A 15141-nucleotide genomic window follows, 5' to 3' on the forward strand; every position below is an offset into this window, starting at 1 on the left:
AAAATATTTTTAGAACCCTTTAAACAGTTTTAAAAATAAAAAATATTCATAAATTCATTAAAAAAATACTTCCTTAATTATTAAATAAAAATAAATAAAAATATAATCCGGTACAAAAATTCAATAGATATTTTCAGTAGGTTTTGCTTATGATTTATGGGAAGTGATGGTGGCCTAACAAGAATTTGCGCCCAAATGTGCAAAGGATATAACCATTTTGGCATCTTGTTTTATTCTTGGTGTAGCCTCGTTAAGTTTTTGGAATTATCACACAAAAAGAAAGCTTGAAGGCGGGAAAAATTTAGAGAAGTATTAGATCTACATACAAATTTTATATACAAAAGTTTATACGTTGATGTGACTTAATATGATATATCAAGTCTATTTTATAATAAAAAGAGTTTCACAATATGATGGATCAAATTAATTGATTTCAATATGTAAATTTTTTTTTTTGTCTAAAATTTGTGTGTAAACCAGATATTTCTCCATAAAATATGTCACCTAAACAAATAAAAACAAAACAAGACTACTTTGGGAAAACCAAAAGAAATATGTTACGAAAACTAAAACTCTTAAATAGAAATTATAATTGTAATCAAACATATTCTTTTTATTTAATAGACTTAGATTTAGTTGTAGTTGGAGTGGATGATGTGGATGATATAGGAGCAACAACTCTCTTCAAAGAACTATTGACCTTATTTTTCTTTTATTCCTTACTTCAGGTCCCGGATGGTTCGGAGTGTTAATATTTTTCATTTAAAATCATATATCACAGTACATATATAGACTCCAATTTCTCAATTACATGTAGATCACACTGTTTTAACTCAACTACTCTAAATAATTAACTAGGAACACCACAAAATTTTAATATAAACGTCAACCTCTCAGCATACCATATCATCAAAACAAAGCAAATTTACTAAATAAAATTCTAAAATAACCATGGCATCCTTTTGTGCTTAATTCATTGTACTTAACTAATCTCGTCTAAGCTCCTTAATCTTGATCCTTAACTGAAACATTTAAATTATTTGAAAAATATGGTGAAAATAATGGGTAAGTTATCAACAATTTAGTAAGCAGAGAACATATAGTAGTATGTAAACATGAGCATTTATAGAATTTAAAATGCAGAACAAAAACATTTTTAGTTTCAGAATCTAGAACAAAAACATGTTATCAAAACATCTGAACTTAGTTTTGACTTAAGCATAGTAATATTTTCTAAACTCAACCAAAAATCATTTCAACATTTAAAAACAAAACATAACATGCAAACTAAGATTTAGGGCATGAAAACTTATAGTTTCCATGGCACTCTAAAGCTCCCAACACAAGAACTCTAAAAAACTCTCTAGAACACTCAAGTCCTCGCTTGGTTTATCTCTATGACTCACTAAGGGAGGGAAAGCTCTCAAGATCATAAGAGGAAGCTTGGAGATGAAATGTGGAGAAATGATGGAGTGAAGGGGGTTTTTATAGGCTTCAAGATGGGAGGGGACTTTGGCTTTAGTCCATGGTGATTGGGTGAAGTAGGAGGTGGTGAAGGGGGTTTGAATTTACAGCTTGGTTGCATCACCTTGTGCAGGTGAATAGTGACCCAAATAAAATGATTTTCTTCATTTTCAGATGCTTTCATGCAAGGAGAGGATGCAGGTGTTGCCGTGGTACATCATTAGAAGGAAAAAGGAGAAAGAAAAAAGACTTATGACGTGAAGCATAGTAGCCCTCAGGTTCAAGGCTGAATTCCTTGGACAATTTTGATAATTTTCTTGACTCACCCTCTTGTCCTCTCTTCATGGCCATTTTATATAGGTCATGAGTCACTCTTGGAAGGCTTTTCTAGGTGGTGGAAGGTGGAAGATTTGCTGCTAAGTGATGATGAAGTGGCAGCCCAAAGTGAAGAGGTGAAGGGAAGGGTGTTATCGAGTGGTGGTGGTTTGATGCCATTGGTTTTGTGTATTTTCTTATGGAGAAAATTTTGGTCAAATTTCTATAATAAACCTGAGGGTCTCTTAGGGATTGGATTGTGATGGAGATGGAGTGAGGGTGTGGTTTATTTGAGAGCAGAAAATCAAACCAAAGTGCAAGGCATTCGGTTTCCACCCAACAAGTGTTTAGGTGCATTGGGTTTTTGGTTTGTTTGTAGGATCCAATTTTGTCCACCACTAAGTTTGCATTGAGAAGGGTATCTTGAGGTGCTAAAAGAAAATAATGCCCTTGAGAAAAAGGCACAAAAAGCTTGGGCTATGGGCTATGGTTCATTCCATTGCACACAAGGGCACACGTGTGTCGATTGGTGTGAGTTTTAGGGTTTTGACATGTCCTTACCCTTAATGACATGTGTGGAGATTTATCTAGAGTCATAATATGATCTAAGAATGATGCAATTGAATAATAAAACAAGAAAATTTTAGATCAAAATGGTTAAAAAGATTAAGAAGAAAATTAAGTTCAAAATATGGTTTAAAGATTACTAATCATGTGTAAATTGATTAATGCTATTAATCTAAGTTCAAAACTTAATTTTGGGCTTGGGGTACTATTTGGGCTCGAGGGAATCTAATGGTATAGTGTATGTCGGCTTCAAATAGAAGTGTGAAAATGCAAGACAAGGCTTTGGGCCTTGTTAGACTTAAAAAGGCCATCAGAAGAAGTTGCATGGTTCATGGGCTTTAAGTGTGTGAGTTGATGGGAGGCCTTGGTTCCAGATTTTAAGAGATAATGAGAGACCTCAACATCTGCAAAGATAGGGCTTGAAATGCTTGCCTTATCATAAATGGGTCATGGGTCAATGCTAACACCATGTTAGGCCCAAAAGGCGTTATGACTTCCTCGCACTTGAGCCAAACCTTTCTAGCCCACAAAGAATTAAACTCTTATAAGGCTTAGTTCAAGACTTCTTGTCTTAACTATAACATTCTAAGGGTTTAAGGGCCTTAAGTGAAGTACTAATGGGCTTGCTTACTAAATCATTCATACTTAACCCTTAAGCTTAACTACTAATGATACTAATGCCATAGTTTAATGGGTAAAACAAATCTAGCTAGCTCCCTTAAAAATAATATTAATAATAATAAATCTTAAAAAGAATTATAAAGCCCAAAAGTATTATAAGCTCATTCTAAGAGAGATTAAGGGTTAATTCGAATAGGTAATTAGGTGGGGTGTTACATTCATGCTTACAGAAGGGAAAAACAGAGCTCCTTTGGTGGTCGTCTCGCGATGTAGCGACTTGCCCTCTAGGGAGGCTATTGTTCCGTTCTATAGGGGCTGAGGGTAGGAGGTGGCAGCCACGCGGAGGAGGAATTTCATAGAGAAAAAATAATTTAAGGTTGCAACAACTCTAGGGACTAGTGGAGGAAGATGAGGATTGTGTGTGATTACTGTACTAGGTAGGAGGAAATCTCTGTGGGGCTGTGCGTGACTACGAGCCTTTATGTGTATATTTATAGGATAATGCTTAGTCTATCAAAAGTCTACGAATTTTTTTACTTAATGATTAATGAAGTTATTTGTTAATGTTGTTATAAATTTTTCTTAAGAAAAATATTTAAAGATATAAGAAAATGTATGAAAATTGTTTTTTAAACAAAAGGCCATTTGGCCTTGTCGGTAGCTTCTCTCGTGCTACACAATTCATATTTATATGTAGCTAAAAATCTAGTGAAAGAGGAAAGAGAAATGCTTTGAGTCTCGAATTTGGAATCCAAAAAGTGTCCAGAATGAATTTTTTTTTTAGTGATTAAGGAAATATTTTTTTAATGATATTGTGAATTTTTTTATTTTTTTAAAAATATTTATGATGATTAAAAAAATACATAAAAAAATGAAAATAAAAAAAAATAAAAAAGTAAAATGTGCTTTTCGGATAATTATTCGGGACATTTTTTCGAAATGTGCAGTGCTGCTCAAGAGGAAAGTCTGTGTGCACGGTTTGTACATGGGTTGGCACTTGGCATCACATTTGGGCCTAAGCCTTGACCTTCCGCATGAGTTCTGGTTCTTTGGGCTTCTTATAATACTAGCCCATTAATATCATGCCAAAAATAATCTACTAAATCTTAACAAGCTTCAAAAATAATAGTTAAGCTTATTAACAATTAAAAATGACTCACTTTGTCCGTAAATATTAAATGGTTTTAACTTAATTATCAAGTCTAATAAAAATTCGTATTCCACAAAAACAAATTTTTTGGTCCGTTGACTATTCAAAATTACTCGTTAAATTTCAATTAAGCTTCCATAAATATTAATCTCAATAAATTAATAGTTCCCGGGCTTGGGCTTGAATTTGGTGTTGGGCTGGCGTTGCATTTTATTTCCAACTGAAGAGAGAACTACATGATTCATTTTTGGATCTGATAGAAGATTGAAAAGTCTTTCCCTAAATAATTCTGCACCTTTTTGAACAGATTCTCAATATCGATCAAATTCGAATCTAAACTTGGTATGCCTATTATTTATACACCAAAAAATCTACCCGCGGTTAGATCAAATTGAGAACTACATGAAGTGACACTGGCATGCATATGAGCCGATTATTCTACATGGATCACATTCCAATTTAAACCTATAAATCAACACTCACTAAACCCAATATGCAAATTTTGAATGAAAATACATGTTATATAAGGAACATATATATATATATATGGCATATGCACAACCAACTAAAATTCATGGAGGAAAGATCCACTGGTTGTAGCTCTTGCTGCTGCAACGTCTGCATAACTTTGACATATGGGGAAACAATGATGGAGAGGAGATATTAATGGCTATGGAGGACATGTGTGCTTGCTTATAACATGCTGTCCGATCTTGCAGGCAGCCTTCTAAAGAAGTTGAGTGGAACTGAAGGAAGCTTGTTGCGGAACCTGGGATGCCTTAACACATAAATTCCTGTTAGCAGAGCCACAACTTGGAATGGAGTAACGTAGAGAACAATGGCAGCAATGAGACAGAAGATGACAAACAGCGTGGTCGCTCTTGGGTCTCTCCAACTTATTAGAGACTGAAACCTTTCCCCTTGAGTAGCTAGGTCTCCAACCACGGTCTGAACTCTTCCTCCAATACTTCTCAGCCTGTCATATCTCATCCTAACAATATCTGATGACCGGGAAGTAGGGAATGTATCAAACTCTTCATCTAGCTCATCTGGGTGAACAGCATCAGCATGGGACAGCCGGGTGTCCATGTGAGGAGGGTGTTGCGGTCTGCGCCGGAAGTTCCAAATTCCAATCAGGAAAAGGTACAGAAAGACAGTAGGAAGTATAAGCTCTGGATAAAGGACCAATATAATGAAAAGGATGTGAATTAAAATGGTGGTAAGAGGGTTCTTCCAGTGGCAGATGGAATCAAACCATTTTCCAACTGCAATCAACCCACTAAGAACTCCCATTATTCTGAAGAAGTTTGCTTTGCTCCTCCTCATACTCCACATATGTGAATCCACATCTAGCATATATTCCACCACCTCTTTCCTCAATGGTGGTTCTGCACGGCTCAGCCTTGTGGAGACAATTTGCATAGCCTGGTGCCTCAAGCTATCAAGCTGAATTACAGACAAGGGATGAATGTAGTGCATTTTTGGCAACAGTGGGTGTGAATACATATGCAACATGTTAATCAAAGATGAGCATGTAAATCTCACTGCCAACTGAACTTCACCTGCCTTCTTCACCCCTGAAGAATGTAGGGCTAGAAGGGGATATGAGTGCGTGTAAACCCTATCAGATTGAAGGGTTGATAGCCGAATTCTCACCTTCCCAATTCTAGAATCCTTCCCCCCACCAGCTTTATCTCCCCCATGTGTATGACCATTGTCGAAAACCCCTATTGTAATGACAGTACATGGGTCGAAAACCTCCCAAATGTATTGTTCGTTCCACTTTGGAGATAAGCTTTCCAAAATTGTCCTTGTTCGGACCCATTTCTGCCCATACTTGGCTACACAATAAGCATCTGTGGCTCCTCGACCATCTTTCGTCTTCATTGGCATCAAACCATGAGCACTTATAATCCCCAATTCAAAGATCCCAATGCTGGGCCTCCACAATTGCTTTGCTGTTGGCCTCAGATCACTACTATAGTGTGTAGATTCATCCAAAACATGGTACCCACCATCCAAGCAGATCCTCGTATGAATCCTACTGGCAAATTTAATCTCTTTCTTCTGCTCCCCTTCTACAACCACATGCTTCTCAAGATTAAACCACCTAGTGTTTACAGGCTTATGATCTAACCTCCTCTGCACATTCTGTAAACGAATCATGCACTTTCCCAAGATTTCATCTTTGTTTGGTGCCACCCTATCTTCCACAGTCAGAATCAAGGGTTCCTCAAATGGTTCAGCAACAACAAACAGCAAATCCTCGTTCCACACAGGATTTATAGTTTTGCTTGGAGATGTTCTTGTCCTCATGATCTGCTTTCCAAGGACAACCTTGACAAAAACTTCAGGGTACCTACTTTTATCACCAGGTACCAAGTCCTGAGCTTCAATCACATTGACTCTTACATACCAAAGCTTTGGGGAAAGATATACCTTCGATCGAATGTTCGCAACACCCTCAGGGCCAACAGCTGCGGCATCTGAATGCCATGCATCCGGAAACGCCTCATCAGCTTGAGTTCCCATCCAAACAGCCAGCATCAGCTCTCCCTTGGTTATCTTATCCCCCTTCCGGTCCTCAAGTCTATACCATTGAGGTGCCAACGGGCTATCTGGTGGAATACGTTTTGGGATGTCATTGAGTTCAAACATAACCCTGCCGATTAAATCATCAAGCACAACATCCTTATCTTTTACCACCACTTCCAAAACTGAAGCTTGAAGACGCTCTTTTGAGAAGGCAAAAACCTGATTCCATTCAGGGTTGGACTTCTTTTCAAAATGTTTCGTAACTCCCTTGTAATTTCCAAGCTTCACTTCAACATAGGGATCACAACTACCAGTAACATCTTTTCCAGGTAATTCCTTGGCTTTGACAACACGGACATAAAGGTACTGCATTTGCTCAACAAGGTCATAGGCGCAAGAAAGCTTATCACCAGTGATTGCACCAGCACCAATATTGGGTGAGGTCTCCTTAAGAGCAAAGTCTTGAGGTTGCGGAGGCTTCTGCATCTTTCTAGTTCACACTGAAGAACCAAGGGAAAGATGCAAAAAGACTCGAGTGTAGATCGAAAACACAGAGATACAGAAGGTAGTCCTACGAAACCAAACTTTCAAAGCAATTTAAGGATTCGCAGAAATGAGATACCATATGAGAGATATGAGGATCGAAGAGGAATGGAAGGACGACCAAATCAATTATAGCACAAAACAGAGTAATAGAGTAACACAAAGAGTGCTTAAGTGAAAGATTTAAACCAGGAAGGGGAACCCACCTGCAAAATCAAAGCAAGAGGTCATAAGTCACTATTTCTACACATTCCTCCATTCGGTTGCAGGAGGGCCCTAAAGAAGGTTGATATTTAATGCTTCTTTTCCCTTGAAGTTTGAACTTTTGGAATCCCAAAAAGGAAAAAAAAAAAAAAAAAGGTCGAGGCTGCTTAGTATTGGAACATTAGGCTCAGCCGAAGCGGGGTTTTAAGTAGAAATAGGGTATTACAACAGATGCCCATTTCCAGGTTTGCATTTACAAAGAGTAGGAGAAAAGAAATCGCTACAGTTGCTATAGTAAGCTGGGGCGAGGACTATTATTCGACAACTAGCAGATCTAGTGCAAAAAACCAGCATGAGCAAGACCAACTTGTACAAGAAATCTCAAAATACATGTAAAAATGCCCATTAGCTTCAACAACTACTACTTACTTTGAGAGAAACAAAGCTTTTCAACAACTACTCAAACCAACTTCAAAAATATCTATTACATGCACTGATGAATAAGTCAAAGAAATGCAGAGTACCTCTGTTCATACATGCAGACACACTCGAACTCACATAACAGTTAGACACTAACCTGTGGCACAGTTGGAGACGGAGTTCTTCAATGTGTACCAATGGAAAATCTAAAACTTTTTGATACAAAGAAAAATGAAAAGTGAAGCCAAGGAAGCTGTAAACTGGACTAATATAGAACGTGGACGCATTGAATCTTTGTAATTATAGAGAGAGAGAGAGCGACACGTACCAGCGAGAATAATCTCATATTACCTGTGGACAAAGTCTTAAATATATTTATAAAAAATGAGTAATCATTTCTTATAGAACTGATTTTATGAGATGAGTTAAGTCCATAAATTTCTTCATAGAATTAGAGCCTGCTACAGGACGAATGGAGTCCCACATTACTTATCTTGTGACAAGGATTAGAAAAAATACTAACTTGCACGTGAGTGAGGGTGTTGAGGAATAATCTCATATTGTTTGTAGACAAGTTCTTGGATATATTTATAAGGAATGAACAATCATCTTTTGTAGAATCGATTTTATAAAATGAATTAGGTCTATAAATTTCTTTACATTTTCTCCCTATTTTAGTGGCATTTGGTTATTTTCCAAACCCTTTTCGCACTGGAAAACCGAGGAACACGTACGAGTCATATATTTTTTTTTGGGGGGGGGGGGGGGGTGGTGGTAAATGGGGTTTTTGGATGTGGAATTTGGGAGTTGTGTTTTCTTTTCCTTCAACTTCACGCATGATGGATCACTAATAGGTTGATATTATTTATAAAGAGAATGACAAAAGTATCTATTCTAGATAAGTTGAAAACTCTTGTGACAAAGCCATGAAAACTAACCTTATTTTTTAACAATATTTAAAACCTATAAACTTGAGTCTTAATCAACTTGAACAGTTTTAATAATAATTTGGTTTCCCTTCAATTTTCCAACAAATATGGTTTACAAGCAAACCAAAGAAGGAGCATGATTGGGTTGGGGATAGGCGACTGAAAGTGATACATATGAGAGAAGAGACTTGTGGTGCAGCAATTCTTTCAGTGCAGTTATTGGTATTTTCTACCCACTCCCCGACCCCCCAATAAAAAACAAAAACAAAATTATTGGGTGTGGTGCAGACATGGGCAAAAACTCCAAGCTGCAGGTAGAAGCAAAATCATTAGGTGGTCAAGTACTCCATCCATCATCTGGACCATATACCCTCAAGTTTATACAGTATTCATATGAATTGTACTACATGCAAGGGTGACCAATATGGAAAACAACAGGTACCGTCTTGTGCACATATTGGATTAATGGTATTTATTCTTTGATGGGAAAATTGCAACACATAGGCCCGTCTGCTTTCAATAACTGTTGAGAAAAATAATGAGAGAATTCGTGTTAGGTGTGGTTGGTTTTGGACCAATTCAACCTCATCTCCTCCACCAACCTTACGACCATTTAGCTTGAGGGTACGAAGCATCCATGGCTTATATATGCAAATTCAATGGCTTAAAAAAGAAGTGTTAATTAAATATGGCTTGCATTAATCACTTCTTCTATCAATATCATTATTCGTACTGATTAATTTTACTCCACTTTAGCATGACAATTCTTAATGATCCACCCCTCGACCTGACAGTTGTTTTCGTCGATAGCTATGCACCAGACTTGCACGTACATGCACTGCATTGCCCATGGAAAGTGAATGAGTCCCAATTTTGCGTCACTTAAAACGGTTTCTCATATCTTGTACAGTTGAAACATTTCAGAACAAAAAGATATCTCACATATGTAATTACCACTTGTTTCAAAATGTTAAACTGATGGAAAGATATAGATTTTATTATTTATTTTATATCTTAATACTCCCCCCTCACTTCATGTGGGTCAGCCCTTCAATGAGTAGACTCAACATGAAGAATATTTAATTAAATGAGATCGATTGTAGAGTGAGGATTCGAACTCAGGACCTCTGCATTGATACCATATATAATCACTATTTATCCCAAAAGCTTAAGTTGATGGGAAGATGTAGATTTTATTATTTATTTTAGAGAAAAGATATATACAACTGTGAATTGTGCAACTACCGCATAATCGTTTTGAAAAAAGTTAATGAAACATGGGACCCACATGAAAAAAATTAATTTTTTAATAGTAGATCCTATTTTTTTTCAAAGCGATTATACGACGTTTATACACTTTAATGTTGTATGTAAAATTACTCTTTATTTTATATCTTAACATGTTTCGCAGGCCGTAAGCATTTTAAGCTACTGCTGGTAATGTTTTATGAAGTTCATTGACGAATAGCCTAATCATGAATGCATTAAGATTAGTTTTTGAGGTTTTTTAATGTGATAGCCACAAAAGAAAAATATGAAAAGAAACCCCCTTGACAAAGATCACCAAAGGGGTGAGAGCATCAACCCCTCCGGTTGTCAATGGCAGGATTCTGACAACCAAAGGATGGAATTATATGATAGAAGGTGGGATCTAGCCACCGACACCGAGACAATCGATCCCAAAACCGACCAATTACAGAGGCAGATACTACTTGATCAAGCACGGGCTCACAAGTCACAACATCTTGTGTATGTTCCTTAATTTGAGATTTGCGTTGGGTCAGAATTAGGTCACCTAGAAGAAACACATGGTTCCTCGTACGTCAATGTCAATGCGCAACACATTAGCCGAGAAACCGCGTCTTTCCTCTGCCATTTGTATGGCAGTGGAACTGGAACGCCCTAGCTTGCTAGTCTCATAGCGAAAATTGTACACTAGGCTCCTGCATGTTGATTGTTGAGACTATATATAAACAAAGTCTTAAGTCATGTAGATTTGTACTACTCCAAAGTATTCAGACGAAGTTACAATTGATATATATAACTAGTAATAGACCAGTACAATATGCAAGAATAATATGAGATATTTAATTAAAAACAACATATATATATATATATATATATCTTTGATGCAATTTCATGGACGCTTGCAACGCTCCCAAACGGAGAGAAATCCTTGGGGATTGTTATGAAACCAATGACGACAAATGAAGTAAAAGTAAATACTAATAAACAATCACACGACATAAAATTAACGTGATTCGGCAACGTGCCTACATCCACAGAGTTGTAGAGTATTTATTATGTTGGGAAATCACAAAACACACTTTGAGGTGAAATTGTACTGTTAAGAACACTCAAAACTCTCATTAAGTACATATTTATAGTGTCATATGACAGAAATCCTAATTTTAATTTTCTGTGTTATTTGCTCGAGCAACGTGTCTAGCGCACATCAAGCAAACTCTCTGTTTGAGTTTCGCTCGAGCGGAGTGTTGAGCGCATGTCAAGCGAACTCTTTATTCGAGCTTTACTCGAGTGACTTGTCGAACGAGTGTCGAGCGAACTTTCTACCTAGCACTTCGCAAACAGTTCCAAAAATTCACTTCGGCTTGGGCTAAGCCTGCACTCCATGGCACAAGCCTCATTGAAAATACAACAAAAAACCATAACGTATTTTTATCTTGTCAGGATAAGTCATCAAATCGGACAGAACAAAACTAGGCTCCACAAACTTAATAGGGACCTAGTGGGATATGCCTCCGATGGTTAATTAAGTGAGATAGGGGTTACTCTAAAACTAATGAAACTCGTATTTGTAACACATACTTGGAGGCGTATTTATAAGGACTAGGGTGTTCTTCATGGTTCCATTCCCTTCGGGAGCATAATTATGCAATTGATAATGTCTTTCCAGTGAGAGTATGTCATCACTACTTATTGTCATAAACCCCCCAATTTTTGATAAACTCTATTGGTTGATATTCCTCACTAAGTATGTTCCTAAGTCCCAACAATGTATTTTGTTCAACCTTACACTTTAATTGCCTTACATCATGTGGATCCCTCGTGATTAGGTCATTGGCTGCCCATTATTCTTTCCTTGCCCACTGTGGGTATTTACGCTCAACAGTTATCTCACAAATTCTTGCCACACGTATTTTGGTTGAAATTTATTGTTTTAAAATTTTACCCTTTTGTACTCGCTACACTCTTTCCTGGGCACGTGTCCTTTCCCTAGTGCATGTGTCCACTTAGCATGACACATTCACCTGTTCGATAGTTTGTCTGATGCCTTTTTCCCTATCATATCATGTAGAGCAAGATCTGATTGTTCATCTGACAACTTTTATACCCATTGCATTATAATGCGCAAAACCCAAGATTTTGTTTAGCGTGCCTTCCCTATTTCCAACTTGTGGTGTCTCCTTCTTGGTTTGGCTTTTTCTACTCCTTGCCGTTTCATTTTCCCATAATCATCACTCTTCTTCTTTCTTCACCTCTCATTCTTCCTTGAACTCCTTCCTTTTACACTCAACTACTCATCCTTTCATTTCTCTCTCCATCTTCAAGCTTTTCATACCTCACTATTTTGATGGCTGTAAGAAAATACTTCCATAAATACTTCTCGTCTTTCTAGTTCACATCAATCACAAGATGACCCTTGAAAAGATAAACTTCTCTCTTTCTACTACTTTCGAAGGGAGTTGATGGACTGCAACCACCACCCAAGTAGAGATAAACTTTGTGGGGGGAATGGTTCGATATTCCAGATGCAGTGAGGTTGAGCCTTCCTGACTCTCTTAGTGGCATATTCAACTTTGAGGGGGCTGCTGAGCATGTCGAGCTCTACATCGACATGTTCTAGATGGGGCTAAGGCTTCTCTTCTGTCGCCTATTCGTGATACTTTGGATTAGCCCATGGCTCTCGCCCATCTCTTACTTAACGCTTGGAGGATCTTACTATCTTGTTACTTGTTATGAAGGCAAGCCCTTAAAGCAGTTGGGGATGAGAACCCTAACCTAACCGCCTGCAAATTCTTCCACTTCCACAGTGTGAGAAGACATGATGGGAACCAATGTAGGTCTCGCTCACTGGGCTTGGGCGGTGAGCCCCCGAAATTCGGTTGGTCGCAAGGGCAACAAACAAAAAATCGGTCCACTATCCCAGGTGGGAGGGTGGGTTTCATTATAAATTTAATGAAAGTGGATGGGGGGTGGGTTGCACTTTAGCTTGCCCATGCTCTATCCACTCTACTTGGAGGAGATCGTGCAGTCTTCCCAATCGTTCATGGAAGGGGCTCTTCAAGCCGTGTTAGAGGCAGTGGAGGAAAAGAAACGATAGGAAGAAGCTTACACCAACTTGGGCGGCCACTCACGTGTGCAGGTGGTTGAGATCACCAAGCTAAAAGTAGTAATATTAGAGCTCCGATGTGCTTTGGCCTTAGAGAGATCTTCTTTGGAGAAGACCTAGTGTGGACTGGATCAGACTATGGAGCATGAGTGGGAGGCCACTCAAGCCATATCATTACTGGAGGATGAGTTGGCAGCTGAGCGCCAACATAACGGCGAGCTACAAGCTGAATTAGAAGAGGCGGTGGAAGCTACTTAGGTTGAGAAGGACCATTGCTTCGTCTATGCGGAGAGGGTTGTTGCGGCTAAGAAGTCAAGTGGGAAACTCCGCTTGGAGCTTGACATTGTGCAGGGCGAGTTGAAGGATCTCATGGTCTAGGAGAAGTTCTACAAAGCCAACAATGTTTACACTTGGGGAATTAGGTACAACCTTAGTCTTTGGACGTTGAGAAAATTCATGTTAATCAATCCCGGGGCAGACTTGAAGACTTTAGACATGCGCAGTGTTCTTCTCGATCTAGCAGTTCTAGCCATCCTGGATTCTCTCAAGGCGACGTGATGCCTGCCACCTTCTTTGCCCAATTACTTCCTCCTCCCCTTAATAGTGGACTAGGGACTTAGTTCTAAGGCTGCCTCTTCCTTTTTGTATATGGTTGTCCCTTGTTTTCTTGTACTGGGTTGTTGTTGTAATATCAGTTAACAATCGCTATGGTGGCTGAGGTTAACTCCAATTGCATGCACATGCGTTACCCTTTGTTGCCAATTCTTGGTGTGAGTGTTAACCTCGGTCCCATGCGCTTGCATTAACAGTTCTCGCTAGGTCACCTTTTGCAAGCTGAGGAGCGTGAGACTTGCTTGATCACTATGGTGATGGAGGCTAACCTCCGTAACATGTGTGCGCGTTAGCCTTGGTCACCAATTTTTAGTGCGACTGTTAACCCTGGTTGCATGTGTGTGCGTTAACAGTTATCGCTAGCTCACCTTTGGCATGTTAGGGGAGTGAGAGACTTGCTCCTTGGTTTGTGTAGTCAATTAGGAAACTTCTTTGTTTATCCTGCAACTTAGTTATGTGTTGTTTTCTAAACGAAACATTTTCTTAGCTACTTTGCGTTCCATGGGTATGACAGCTTCTTCCTGTTCATGTCCTCCATGTGGTAGGAGTCAAGTCTGCTGCTTGGTATGATGACGTATGGCCTTTTCCAACTTAGCTTGAGCTTCCCCTCTCCCTGTCTTCTAGAAGTGGTACCAACTTCCCTTAGCACAAAGACCCTCATATTTGACTATCTTGGTAAAGTATTCTGCTATCCTCTTCCTGTAGGCTACAACTCTTACCTCTTGCTCTTCTCTCTTTTCTTCTAGCAAGTCGAGGTTCCCTTCTGAGCCCTTATTGTTTGCTTCCTTACAGTAGTGTTGGACTCGGTGACTTGGTACGCCAATTTCCATGGGCATCATTGCCTCCCTGCCATATGTCATCGCGAATGGGGTCTCTACCGTTGGAATTCTTACGGTGGTTTTGTATGCCCACAACACTCCCAAGAGCTCTTTGACCTAAGTTCCATTTCAATCATTGAGCCTCTTCTTTGCCATGCGGAACACAGTTTTATTCGTCGCCTCTACTTGTCTGTTTCTCTATGGATGGTCGGGGGATAAATACCTGACTTTCATTCCTAATTCTGAGCACTAGTCTTTGTATTTTTGTAGCTAAACTGCTGCCCATTGTCTAAGACTAGGGATTGTGGTATGCCGAGTCGACACATGATAGATTTCTAGAAAAATTTGACTATGTTGCTCACCGTAATTGTTGGGCATAAATCTCATGATGGGTGAGAAAAGAATGATGCGTGACCAATGTCCTGATCACAAGGAATCCACATGATGTAAGGTGACTAAAGGTAAGGTTTAACAAAACGCACCATTAGTGCTTAGAGATGTCCTCAACAAGGAATCTCAACCAACATGGTTTATTTAAGAGTGGGGTCTATGACAATAAGTTCTGAAAGGATATGGTCTATGATGATAGCACCATGAAGAACACCTTAG

The 15141-nt window shown here is 38.7% G+C and overlaps 1 protein-coding gene across 4 annotated transcripts; it reads right to left on the bottom strand.

Moving 5' to 3' along the window:
• Nucleotides 1-4397: 4397 nt before the first annotated feature.
• On the bottom strand, nt 4398-8157 carry LOC109002099 (FT-interacting protein 3-like). 4 transcript variants are annotated; one of them, XM_018979700.2, is made up of 2 exons: nt 7977-8157; nt 4398-7223 (listed from the first exon to the last, which is right to left on the bottom strand). In XM_018979700.2, the coding sequence occupies exon 2, from the start codon at nt 7136-7138 to the stop codon at nt 4811-4813; it is 2328 nt and encodes a 775-aa protein (XP_018835245.1). In that variant the 5' UTR covers nt 7139-7223; nt 7977-8157; the 3' UTR covers nt 4398-4810. The 4 variants fall into 4 exon arrangements, with proteins under 4 accessions (XP_018835245.1, XP_018835246.1, XP_035541337.1 ...); XM_018979701.2 differs by having other exon boundaries at nt 4398-7236; nt 7977-8069; XM_035685444.1 differs by having other exon boundaries at nt 4398-7401; nt 7977-8069.
• Nucleotides 8158-15141: the final 6984 nt, after the last annotated feature.

This window comes from Juglans regia, chromosome 14 (genome assembly GCF_001411555.2).
Source record: "Juglans regia cultivar Chandler chromosome 14, Walnut 2.0, whole genome shotgun sequence".
NCBI lineage: Eukaryota > Viridiplantae > Streptophyta > Magnoliopsida > Fagales > Juglandaceae > Juglans > Juglans regia.